Source organism: Callospermophilus lateralis, chromosome 1 (genome assembly GCF_048772815.1).
Source record: "Callospermophilus lateralis isolate mCalLat2 chromosome 1, mCalLat2.hap1, whole genome shotgun sequence".
NCBI classification, from domain to species: domain Eukaryota; kingdom Metazoa; phylum Chordata; class Mammalia; order Rodentia; family Sciuridae; genus Callospermophilus; species Callospermophilus lateralis.
In genome coordinates this window covers 16,464,655-16,477,703 of record NC_135305.1, presented here as the reverse complement: position 1 = coordinate 16,477,703, position 13,049 = coordinate 16,464,655, and the positions used below count along the sequence as shown (strand labels likewise).

The following is a 13,049-nucleotide window of genomic DNA, read 5'->3' as shown; positions in this document are numbered from 1 at the left end:
GGATTTAGATAGGAATGTATCAACCTATAGATCAATCAATTGTGGGGAATCAACATTAACAACCATGCCTATGTATATATACATACATATATAAACATGTGTATGTGTGCACACACATGTTATAAAGTCTTGAAATTGAGAAGTGATTTGTCCACTTCTTTTTTAAATGAATACTGATTTAGTCTTATAGTGCAGCTGCATTTCTGGGTAAGTATCCAGATAATCCTATCTTTACAGAAAATGTTGCTGGGATTGTATTGGGAATTTGCCGCAGTCTGGCTGGGCACAAATAACCTAGCTGCCACAAAGCTTTGTAGGTTCAAACAGCAATTCTTTATTCCCCAACTCTCACTGGCACTGCACACACACTACTCCGGAACACACTCCTTCCACCAAGCTCTGCTCGCCCAATCTCCCCGAACCCCTGCGATAACTGCATGGGAACTCCAAAGTAGCAAGTAGCGGGCGCCCGAGGCAGATTCCTGGAGCCACTCTATTCCCGGAGCAGGATCCAAATACAACTCAATCAATCCAGCATCATAGCAATTATATACAGTTTAACTCAAATCATCATCTCAATGGTTCGCTGGGTCACCTTTCAACCATTCCCTCTGGCAATATGCCAGGTGTCATTCTGACTCTCAACAGGAATTGTTTTAAACCTATATATCACATTGATTATTCCAACCTATAAATTTTGTCTTTCCATTTATTTAGATCATCTTTGAATTTGTGTATCAATAGCCTATTGTTTTCAGCAGACAGTTCCTATGCGTATTAAACACATCTAAGTGTGTAAGAAGAGGCTGACATCTAATTGAAAGCTTAGAGTCATTTAATTTCCCTATAGTTACAGGGCTTTTGAAATTATCTGTTTTCATATTGGGTGAGTCATGGTAGTTTGTGTCAGATCAGGCTGGGCAGGCAGCAACCAAAGGAGGCAGATTTAAAAGGGCCGCTGAACAGGCTTTATTGAGATATCACTCCCCGTTGGAACTCCATCAGACCCACAGAGGGGACAGGGGAAGGGTCTGAGGAGAAACAGTGTGGAAGCTCGACCAGACTGGACTTTTATGGGGCTTACAGCAGGAAGGGAAGGGCTTGGGACAGGAAAAGGTGTCTCTAGGGTCCCTTGCCCCCTTGGAGTTGGTCAGGGGAGTTGGCTGAACTCCAGGATTGGCCAGGGGGTCCTGCTGATTGACAGGTGTTAGTCAGGAGATCTGGCTGATTGACAGGTGTTTCCGCCGGCATCTGATTGATGTTCAAAGCATCGCGGGCTGCTTTGTTCTAAAGTCGCCACCAAGTCCCTGCCACCGACCTAACAGTTTGTGCATTTCAAAGAATTGGTTCATGTCATTTAACTTCTTGGACTTTTTTATATGTAAATGTTATATAGTATTCCTCTATTATGCTTTTGATATCTACTGGTGGTCTGTAGTGATATCCCCTTTATCATTATTCCTACTGACAAGTTATGTCTATTGGGTTGTTTTTTGTTTGTTTGTTTGTTTTATTTTGAGACAGGGTCTTGCTAAGTTTCCCAGGTTGGCCACATACTTGTGATTCTCCTGTCTCAGTCTCCTCTGAGTCACTAGGATTACAGGCTTGTGCCCCTACACCCAGCAACTTTTTTCAGTATTGCCAGAGGTTTATTTTTTTTTTCTTTTTTGTGATGATGTGGATCAAACCTAGGGCCTTTGTATGCAAGACAAGTGGTCTGCCACTGAACTATATTCCCAGCCCTAAGATTTGTTGACCTTTTCAAATAACCAGCTTTTTTTGTTTCATTAACTTTTTCTCTTTTAATTTCATTGACTTCTTCCCTTGTATTTATTATCTCCAATCTACTGCAAGGTAGTAGTTGAAGTCTGTATTCCCTGCTCTGCCACCATTGACATCTGGATGAGGAGGGCCACCTTCTTGCTAGTGTGAGAGTATGGGAGTTCACACTCCCATTAGGCTTTCCTTGAAGGGATGTGGGTGCTCCTGGTATGTACTCCATTAATAATTTCCAGGGAGTGGTGACATGGTGTTCAGAGGTTATAATAGGTGGCAATAGAAGTCTTGACTACAGTTCACTATTCCTGCAGAGTAGCTTGGAGGTAGACAATAATAGCTTCATTATTACTCAGGCACTGCAGGTAGTCTCCATTGCAGTTACAAGGGGCTTTGCTGATGAAAGGCCCAGTTGCCCAGGGGGCTTCTCTGACACTATGGGTGATTGGGGCATCTGATTTCAGTTTGGCCAGGGTGGAAATCAAGGCTTCCCAATAGGCTTTTGATGGTGGAAAAAGGGGGCACAGGTTTTTTTTGTGTGTGTGATATTTGACTGTTTATTGAGTATTGGAGTGATTATTGTGTATATTTTTTTCAATCTATCTTGCAAGGCTGCCTCTTTCCTCTTCCTTTGAGTAGTTTGTTTTGTTTGTTTTTAAAACAGGTATTTTTATTTGTACATAGATATATACTTAGTATATGTATTTTTTTGCATTTTAATACTATTTTTTATTCTAATTAGTTATACGTGATAGTAGAATGCATTTTGACACATCATATGTAAATTAGTATAACTTCTCATTCTTTTTTTGTACATGATATTGAATCACACTGTTTGTGTAATTATATATATACATAGGGAAACAATTTCCGATTCATTCTACTATTCTTCCTATTCCCATACCCCTCCCCTCTCTTCACTTCCTTCTGCCTAATGCAAAGTATCTCTATTTTCCCTAGCCACACACTCCCCATTGTGAATTAGCACTCACATTTGAAAAAACAAAACAAAACATTCACCCTTTGTTTTTGGGGGGATTGCCTTATTTTCTTAGCATAATATTCTTCAGCTCCATCCATTTACCTGCAAATGCCATAATTTCATTCTTCTTTAAGGCTGTGTAATATCCCATTGTGTATATATCACCACATTTTCTTTATCCATTCATCAGTTGAAGGGTATCTAGGTTGGTTCCATAGTTTGGCTATTGCAAATTGAGCTTCTATAAACATTGATGTGGCTGTGTCACTGTTGTATGCTGATTTAAAGTCCATTGGATATAAACTGAGGAGTGGGATAGCTGAGTTAAATGGTGGTTTCATTCCAAGTTTTCTGAGGAATCTTCATATTGTTTTCCAGAGTGATTGCACCAATGCAGTCCCCTTTGGGTATCTTTTTGGTATTTTTTTTAGTTTGTACCTTTTCGTATTTCAGGAATGCCAATGTCATGATAACCCATTTTGGAGTAAATAAGGATAAAAGAAAATTAAGTGAACTCACCACTGTGTTCCTTGGGTCCTGAGTTCTTTTGCCAATCTGCTGCCTTGTCTCTACTGTTTGCTTTTTTTTTTTTTTTTTTGAGGTGGATACTGGGGATTTAACCCAGGGGGCTTTACCACTAAGTCACATCCCCAGCCCACTTTTATTTTTTATTTTGAACCAGGTCTCATTAAGTGCTTAGGGACCCATTAATTTGCTGAGGCTGGCCTCAAACTTGAGATACTCCTGTCTAAGCCTCCTGAGTTGTTAGGATTACAGGTACATGCCACCATGCTTGACTGTTCATAATTTTCATATGTTTGTTTTTATATAGGACAGTGGGAGTGTTTAGCTGTACATAGCTAGAGAAATAATGAAAATAAGGATTACCCTCTCTCTTCAGTGAAGTCTATTGTTACATCTTTACAACTTTAATGTTAATTCTTAGCCAGTATTATATGTTAAATAATCACTGACATAATGGAACCCAGTTTGGGGCTTGTCTTTTTTACTTTAAATATTACTTTGAACACAGTAATATTTTGATTATCTATAGTTCTATAACAAAGTTGACTATATTAATCTTTCTTTTAAAGCTTTTCCTTTTTGTTTCTTGCTTAACAAGTCTTATTCCTACCCCAAGATAACAAAGATAATTTACATTTCATTGTGAATTTTGGGCTAGTCAGCTTTCTGATAATATAACAAAATACCTGAGATAAACAGTTTATTTTTTAAAAGATTTACTTGGGCTCAAAATTTTGGAGGGTTCAGCCTGTGATGGGTTGGCCTCATTGCTTGTGGTAGGCTGTGGTGAGGCAGCACATCATGGTGGGAGTACCTGGCAGAGCAAAACCACTTGGCCTCACCAGCCAGGAAGGAACAGGGAATGTGGAAGAAGGGGTACACACATTCCCAAAGAGTAAGGACCTCTCACTCGGTCTGATCTGATATTATGTATTCAGTTCTATTTTGTTTATTTTTACATAAATATCCCACTATCTTAATTGTTGTAGCTTTGTAGTATGTCTCATTATTTAGTAGTCATTTCAGCTGATCAAAGTTCTGTTAAATCTCTATTGGAATTGCTGCTAAAACATTGAATCTATAGATATGTTTAGGGAGAATTGGCATCTTTACCATTGTGAATGTGGTTTTTTTTTTTGTTTTTTTTTTTTTTTTTACTATTTAGACTTTTTTTAAAAAAAGATTTTTAGATTGGACATTGAATTCAGAGGAGCTTTACCACTGAGCTACATATCCAGTTATTCCCATCCCAGTTGCCCCCAAGAAGGTCTGGCTGTTACCCAGGCTCACTTTAAACATGTGATCCTCTTACCTCAGACTCCCATGTAGCTAGGGTAACAGGTGCCACCATGCCTGGCATTTAAATGCTTTCAAATATAACTTAACATTCTCCACAGTGATATTTAGACATCTTTTAAAATTTATTCTTAATTAATATATTTGTGTTGCTATTATTAAGTGGATTGATTCTTTATTTACTTAGTGGTGCTGAGGATCAAATCTAGGGCCTCACATAGACTAGGCCTGCACTCTACTGTTGCACAGCATTCCTAGCCCCAAACGAATTTTATTAATTAAAATTTTTGTTTCCTACTTGATATAAAATTGGCCTTTAAATTATTTTGTGTTGGTTCTTTTTTTAAAATATTTTTTAGTTGTAGATGGACACAATACCTTTATTTTATTTATTTTTTTTGTGGTGCCAGGGATCGAACCCAATACCTCCTACATGCTAGGCAAGCGCTCTATCATTGGACCCACAACACTGGCCCCTGTGTTGGTTCTTATATGCTATATTTTAAAATGTATTGCAAGCTCTTCTAAGCTCATATTAGATTTTTAATGTACTTACTATTTTTTGTTTTACTACACATTATGGAAGAGGATTGTTTTCTCCTAAAGCAATGCCATTTGCATTTTTGTTAAAGGGAAACAGAATAGTGTTTCATATTATCCTGTCAAAGTTTTAACACAAAATATTTGTGCTCCACTCCCAGAAATTTTGATTCTGTAGGTCTAAAGAGAACCACAGTTCCTTGTTCATTTAAAAATCTATGTGGTTCTGTACATTCCTGTTTAAAACCACTGCCAGGGAAGTTGCTAAACAGTAAATGTAGTAGCTAATGGGGGTGTCTATTTTAGGAGTGGGCATATCATTTAAAATTATAAACATTTAAGCATCATTTAATATTTTGAGTATGATATTTGTAAATAAAAATATATACATAAAATGAATTGCTTATGAACTTAAATAGGCATGAATTTTATATGAATGGACATTGTAGAAGAACCCAGTTACATTGTAGATGTGTTGTTTAGTACTCAGTATATTAAAACTTAAAATGTAATTCTGTCTTTCCCAGTTGGAGTCATTCGATGCCCAGTGTGCAGCCAAGAATGTGCAGAGAGACATATCATAGATAATTTTTTTGTCAAGGATACTACTGAGGTTCCCAGCAGTACAGTAGAAAAGTCTAATCAGGTAAGTGGATAATTTTGAGCTTTGAGCTTGTGCCAGCTACTGATGAGGCACCTAAAATCCTGGAGGGCTCAAATGAAAGGAGCCAAATTTTAGACCATTAATTTATGAAGGTGTATAGTATTTTTAAGTATGTAAATAATAATGAATGGTTCAATTTAAAAAACAAGAGTGCCAGCACAGACACCCATGATTACATTCCTGTATTCCCCATCCTCTCCAGAGAAAAACATTATTCTATATTTGACATTATTTCATTTCTTTATACTTAAATATATATTGACAATTAGATTTTAATTTCAATCTCCTTTTTCACTTTTTTCTGTTCTAATGATACCTATGAAATACATCATGTCTTTGATTAGTGAGGAGTCTGCTTTTTTTAGGAAAGCTATTTTTTCTATATGGTATTATTTTAAAAGTCTCATTTGGTACCATTGTCCCAGGCATTGGATTTAGAGATACAATGGTATCTTCTTTCCTATTTTCATAACCTATATAGAACATTTCTATTGGCCACTTAAATCTGGACGTCAGGTCCCTAAGGAAGATCCTTGGTACTGTAACTGGGGTTAGCCATACTGAGATAGGCATATTTGTCTACTTGTGGAACATGATTCATCAGTGATTCCTCTAGGCAGTTCCTTTCATTTTTAACAGAAGATCTGGAGAGGAACTAAATTTGGTTAGGAACTAAATTTGGTTAGGGAAACATGATTATTAGTTGTTTTTATCAGAAATTTGTTCAGTGCACATGCTTATTTTCTGTGCTCTTTTTTTCATTTTTAGCTTTTTGTTTCTCAAGGGAAGTACAGGAATGCACAGGTTACTTTATAAATGAGCATAGCCGTTACTAATTAAAATTATTTTTGTACCAGGCATGTAGCTCAGTTATAGACCTTTTGCCTAGCATGTGCAAGGCCTTGAGTTCTAACCTGAACACCACAAAATAAAAGTCTTTTTGTTGTTTCAAAGGTATTTACAGTTATTCCTTAATATGAACTTTCATTAAAGGCCAAAATTGCACTTTCTTCACGGGTACTTTCTAATTATTGTGAAATCAGTTTTCAAGAATGGCACAGTATATGCTTAGCATGCTTGGGTTCCTGGATTCAGCCTCCATCACCCAAAGGGGAAAAAAGAAAAAATGGCATTGGATTTGAAGACTATAATATGGGTCCTATGGGTGCTCATCACCATTGGGTTAGTCATTTTTTCTAGGCCTTTCATGGTAATAATCTAACAAATTTTTTTATTAGAAAGAAAGACAATGTAAGTATTTATCTATTTCTAAGTCAAATTTAGAATTAATAGGGTTGTACTTTTTTACATTATATGTATATCTCTTCTATTCTGGAAACATTGGTTCTTTATTAAATTGGCCATAATTATTTTCTCCAGGAAAAATAAATATCCACTATACATTATACAAGTATATTATATTTGTATTGGTGCAACAAGGAACTATTTTAATTCTTAAAATGAATTGTTAACTAGCTATAAAATTGATTTCTGTAAAGATCAAAAGAAAGTTCTTTAAGTATTCACCAAGGGAGTAACTTTTGGGAAGCAGCTGAGGAAACAAAAGCAAAAGATGGCATTATTTAAAGAGGAAGGATTTTGTGGAATGTCACCAAGGCTGGTGCTGGGTCTGAGTCTTCAGCTTGGAACTCAGATCTCTAAACCCTTGGTGCTGGTGTCTCTGAAGTAGGTTGCAAGAAAACTTGTTCTAGAAGTATTGGTTAAACTTCCAACTAGATCTGACTATTTCTGTAAGAAGGAACTGGTACTCCTGGGGGAAAGTAGTATTGTCTGGAATGATGTTCCACAGAATTCACAAGCAGAGAGCTAACTGCAAGCCTCAAGTCTCCTCTTCTGACGTTGCAACTTCCTTGCAGACCACCAATTGTTAGAGTCTAAAGTGAAACCAACTGCAACACATAAACATAGCAGAATAAGAGTACATGGAAGAGTAAAGCTGGAGCCTCAAGGAAATTGTAGAGTGTAGCAAAACAGAAAGCAAGAGCCATGGCTACATGTATTAACTGGAAGGTGTACAATCAAATCTCTCTTTTTTTTTTTTTTTTTTTTTTGGTACTGGGATATAACTCAGGGGCAGTTTTCCACTGAACTACATCCCAGACATTTTTTACTTATTATTTTGAAACAGGGGCTTACTAAGTTGCTGAGGTTAGCCTTGAACTTAAGCTTCTCCTGCCTTAGTCTCCTGAGTTGCTGGCATTACAGTTATGTACCAGTGCTCCTGGCTCAGATCATCATGTTTTAAAGTTACATATTACAAAAAAAAAATTTTTTTTCCCTGTGGTAATAAGTCATCCACTTGATAGACAGCTATGGTTGCTTTATTTGGTTTTGATGTTTAGGGATTTAAGTTTTAAAATTTGTATTATTATAACTACATTTAAAATATTCATATACTTCCAAAATAAAATCTAAAAAAAACCAGGATATTTTCACAGAGCTTCTATCCCTATCATATCTACCATATTTCTTCCCTACCTTATAGGTAACCAATTACCACTTTTATAGTTATCCTTCTGTTTTTTTTTATATGACAATGGAATGCATTACAATTCTTTTTACACATATAGAGCACAATTTTTCATATCTCTGGTTGTATACACAGTATATTCACACCAATTTGTGTCTTCATACATGGACTTTGGCTAATTATGATCATCACATTCCACCATCATTAATAACCCCATGCCCTCTCCCTTCCTCTCCAACCCCTCTGCCCTATACTAGAATTCGTCTATTCTTCCTGTGCTCCCTCTCCCTATCCCACTATGAATCAGCCTCCTTATACCAAAGAAAACATTCCATATTTGGTTTTTTGGGATTGGCTAACGTCACTTAGCATTATCTTCTCTAACTCCATCCATTTACCTGAAAATGATTTTATTCTCTTATTGCCAAGTAATATTTCATTGTTTATATATGCCATATTTTTTTTATCCATTCACCTATTGAAGGGCATATAGGTTGGTTCCACAGTTTAGCTATTCTGAATATTGCTGCTATAAACATTGATGTGGCTGTGTCCCTGTAGTATGCTGATTTTAAGTCCTTTGGGTATAGACTGAGGAGGGGGACAGCTGGGTAAAATGGTGATTCTATTCCCAATTCTCCAAGAAATGTACATTCTACTTTCCATATTGGCTGTACCAGTTTGCAGTCCCACCAGCAGTATATGAGTGTACCTTTTTCCCCACATCCTTGCAACACTTATTCTTGTTTGTATGCATAATAGCTGCCATTCTGACTGGAGTGAGATGAAATCTAGAGTGGTTTTGGTTTGCATTTCTCTAATTGCTAGTGATGATGAATATTTTTTCATATACTTGTTGATTGATTGTATCCTCTTCTGAGAAGTGTCTGTTCAGGCCCTTGGCCCATTTATTGATTGGGTTTTGTGTGTGTGTGTGTGTGTGTGTGTGCTTAGCTTTTTGAGTTCTTTATATAACCTAAAGATTAGTGTTCTATTTGATGTGTGAGGGGTAAAGATTTGCTCCCAAGATGTAGGCTCTCTCTTTACCTCACAGATTGTTTCTTTTGCTGAGAAGAAACTTTTTAGTTTGAATCCATCCCTGCCGCAGTCTCTGGCTGGGCACAAATCACGAGCCACTCACAACTTGTAGATTCAAACAGCAATTCTTTATTCCCGAACTCACACCGGCCGTCTACAAACACTTTCTGGGGAAATCCACGTTCTCTGCCCAAATCCACCACTCCTGGGCTTAAGAACTCAAGAGGAAACCAGGCAGCAGGATACGCCCTATTCTAAAGGGGGAACACCCTAATCTCCTATTATGCTAAACCGCCCTATTCTAAAGGGGGAACACCCTAATCTCCTATTATGCTAAACTGCCCTATTCTAAAGGGGGAACACCCTAATCTCCTATTATGCTAAACTGGGGACACCCTAAACACGGATCCGCCCTGGTCCTTGAGCAAGGTCACCTTTCAGGAGTCCTTCCACTAGACAGCATGGGAGTAGCTGGCAAGGAAATTGTCATACCTACTTGGCTGATGGCTCCCAGCACATCCCATTTATTGATTCTTGGTTTTAATTCTTGTACCACAGGAGTCTTATTAAGGAAGATGGGGCCTAATCCCACATGATGGAGATTAGGGCCTATTTTTCTTCTATTAGACATAGAGTCTCTGGTTTAATTCCTAAGTCCTTGATCCAGGAGTTTTGTGCATGGAGAGAGATAGGGGCTTAATCTCATTTTGTTGCATATGGATTTCCAGTTTTCCCAGCACCATTTGTTGAAGAGGCTATCTTTTCTCTAGTGTATGTTTTTGGTGCCTTTGTCTAAAATAAGATAATTGTAGTTTTGTGGGTTAGTCTCTGTGTCCTCTGTTCTGTACCATTGGTCTATCAGTCTGTTTTAGTGCCAATACCATGCTGTTTTTTTACTATTGCTCTGTAGTATAGTTTAAGGTCTGGTGTAGCGATGCCACCTGCTTCACTCTTCCTGCTAAGGATTGCTTTAGCTATTCTGGGTCTCTTATTTTTCCAGATGAATTTCATGGTGGCTTTTTCTATTTCTCTGAGGAATGCCATTGGAATTTTGATCAGAATTGCATTAAATCTGTATAGTGCTTTTGGTAGTATGGTCACTTCGATAATATTAATTCTGCCTATCCAAGAGCAAGGGAGATCTTTCCATCTTCTAAGGTCGTCTTTGAGTTCTTTCTTTGGGGTTCTGTAGTTTTCATTGTATAGATCTTTTACCTCTTTTGTTGATTCCCAAGTATTTTATTTTATTCATTTTTTTGAGGCTATTGATTTCAAGTAGGATGAATCCCACTTGATCATGGTGCACAATCTTTTTGATATGTTTTTGTATTCGATTTGCCAGAATGTTATTGAGAATGTTTGCATCTCTGTTCATTAGAGATATTGGTCTGAAGTCTTCTTCTTTCTTTGATGTGTCTTTGCCTGGTTTAGGAATCAGAGTGATATTGGCCTGGGAGAATGAGTTTGTAAGTACTCCCTCTTTTTCTATTTCCTGAAATAAATGGAGAGTGTTGGTATTAGTTCTTCTTTAAAGGTCTGGTAGAACTCAGCTGTGTATTCATCTGGTTCAAGGCTTTTCCTGGTTGGTAGACTTTTGATGGTGCCTGGTATCTCATCACTTGAAATTGATCTGTTTAAATTGTGTATATCATCCTGATTCAATTGGGCAAATTATATGACTCTAGAAATTTCTCGATGCCTTCAATATTTTCTATTTTATTCTGTCTTCTGCTGCTTTGGGTTTTGATTTGTTCTTCTTTTTCTAGGGCTTTGAGATGTAGTATGAGGTCATTTATTGACTTTTTCTTCTTTTAAGGAATGAACTCCATGCAATGAACTTTATTCTTAGAACTGCTTTCATAGTATCCCAGAGATTTCAATATGTTGTATCTGTGTTCTCATTCACCCCTAAGAACTTTTTAAATCATCTTTGATGTCTTCTGTAACCCAATGTTCATTCAATAGCATATTATTTAGTTTCCAGGTGTTGGAGTGGATTTTATTTCTTATTTTGTCATTGATTTCTATTTTCATTCCATTGTGATCTGATAGAATGCAGGGTAGTATCTCTACTTTTAAAGAAGGATCCATGTGCTACTGAGAAAAAAGTATATTCTCTCGTTGAAGGTTGGAATATTCTATATATGTTGGTTAAGTCTAAGTTATTGATTATATTTTTGAGTTCTGTAGTTTCTTTGTTCAGCTTTTGTTTGGAAGATCTATCTAGTGATGAAAGAGGTGTGTTAAAGTCACCCAAAATTATTGTGTTGTGGTCTATTTGACTCTTGAAATTGAGAAGGGTTTGTTTGATGAACATAGATGCTCTATTGTTTGGGGCATATATATTTATAATTGTTAAGTATTGTTGGTGTATGATTCCCTTGAGCAGTATGTAGTGACCTTCTTTATCCTTTTTGATTGAGTTTAGTTTGAAGTCTACTTTAATTGTTATGAGGATGGAAACCCTTACATTTTTCCGCAATCCATGTGAATGGTATGATTTTTCCCAATCCTTCACCTCCAGTCTGAATGTCTTATTGTTTTGTTTTTTTTTTTAAATCCAATCTGCTAGTCTATGTCTTTTGATTGGTGACTTTGGACCATTAACATTCCAGGGTTATTATTAACACATGATTTTTATTCCCAGCCACTTTTATTTATTTTTGGTATTTAACTGACTTGGTTTCTCCTCTGATTAGATTTTCCTTTAGTGTAATCCCTCCCTCTGCTGATTTTCATTACTGTTTTTCATTTCGTCTTCTTGGAATATTTTGCTGAGGGTGTTCTATAGTGCAGGCTTTCTAGTTGTAAATTCTTTTAACTTTTGTTTATCATGGAAGGTTTTTATTTCATCATCAAATCTAAAGCTTAATTTTGCTGGATATAAGATTCTTGATTGGCATCCATTTTCTTTCAGAGCTTGGTATATGTTTTCCACTATATCCTGGCTTTGAGGGTCTGGGTTGCAAAATCTGCTGAGATACAAATTCTTCTCCCCATATATGTGATCTGATTCCTCTTTCTTGCAGCCTTTAAAATTCTATCCTTATTCTGTATGGTAGGCATTTTCATTATAATGTGCCTTGGTGTAGATCTGTTGTAATTTTGTACATTCGGTGTCCTCTAAGCCTCTTGTATTTGTTTTTCCAATTTGTTCTTCATGCTTGGGAAATTTTCTGATATTACCTCATTGAAGAGATTATGCATTCCTTTGGTTTGAAGCTCTATGCCTTCCTCTATCCCAATAATTCTTAGATTTGGTCTTTTGATGTTGTCCCATAATTCTTGGATATTCTGTCCAGGGTTTCTAACTTTCTTCACTGATCAACTTTATTTTCCATATTGTATACTGTGTCTTCATTATCTGATGTTCTTTCTTCCAAGTGATCTAGTCTGTTGGTTATGCTTTCAATTGAGTTTTTTATTTGATTTATTGTATCCTTCATTTCAAGGATGTCTGGTTTTTTTTTTTTTTGTTTTTTTTCAGGGTCTCTCTCTCTCTCTCTCTCTCTCTCTCTCTCTGTAATCTTTTGCTACCAGTATTTGCTCTCTATCTCATTGTTGGAGTGATCCATTTTTGCTTGTATTTGCTCATTTAGGTCATTCTTTAATTCACAGATCATTTAATTATGAACCTTCTGAACTCCTTCTCTGACATTTCATCAACTTTGCACTCTCCATGGGTTGTTACTATAGTGTCCTGGTTTGTTTGGGGCACTTTCCTCCCTTGTTTTTTC

General features: G+C 36.6%; 1 protein-coding gene across 3 annotated transcripts in view; it reads left to right on the top strand.

The window, feature by feature from the left end:
- The window catches only part of Trim24 (tripartite motif containing 24), a 106,211-nt gene that overhangs the window by 31,292 nt on the left and 61,870 nt on the right, over nucleotides 1-13,049 (top strand). For all 3 annotated transcript variants that reach the window (XM_076832802.2, XM_076832796.2, XM_076832790.2), the window contains exon 2: nucleotides 5,647-5,765. In XM_076832802.2, the coding sequence (XP_076688917.1) occupies nucleotides 5,647-5,765 (119 nt within the window). The remainder of the gene's footprint in view (nucleotides 1-5,646; nucleotides 5,766-13,049) is intronic.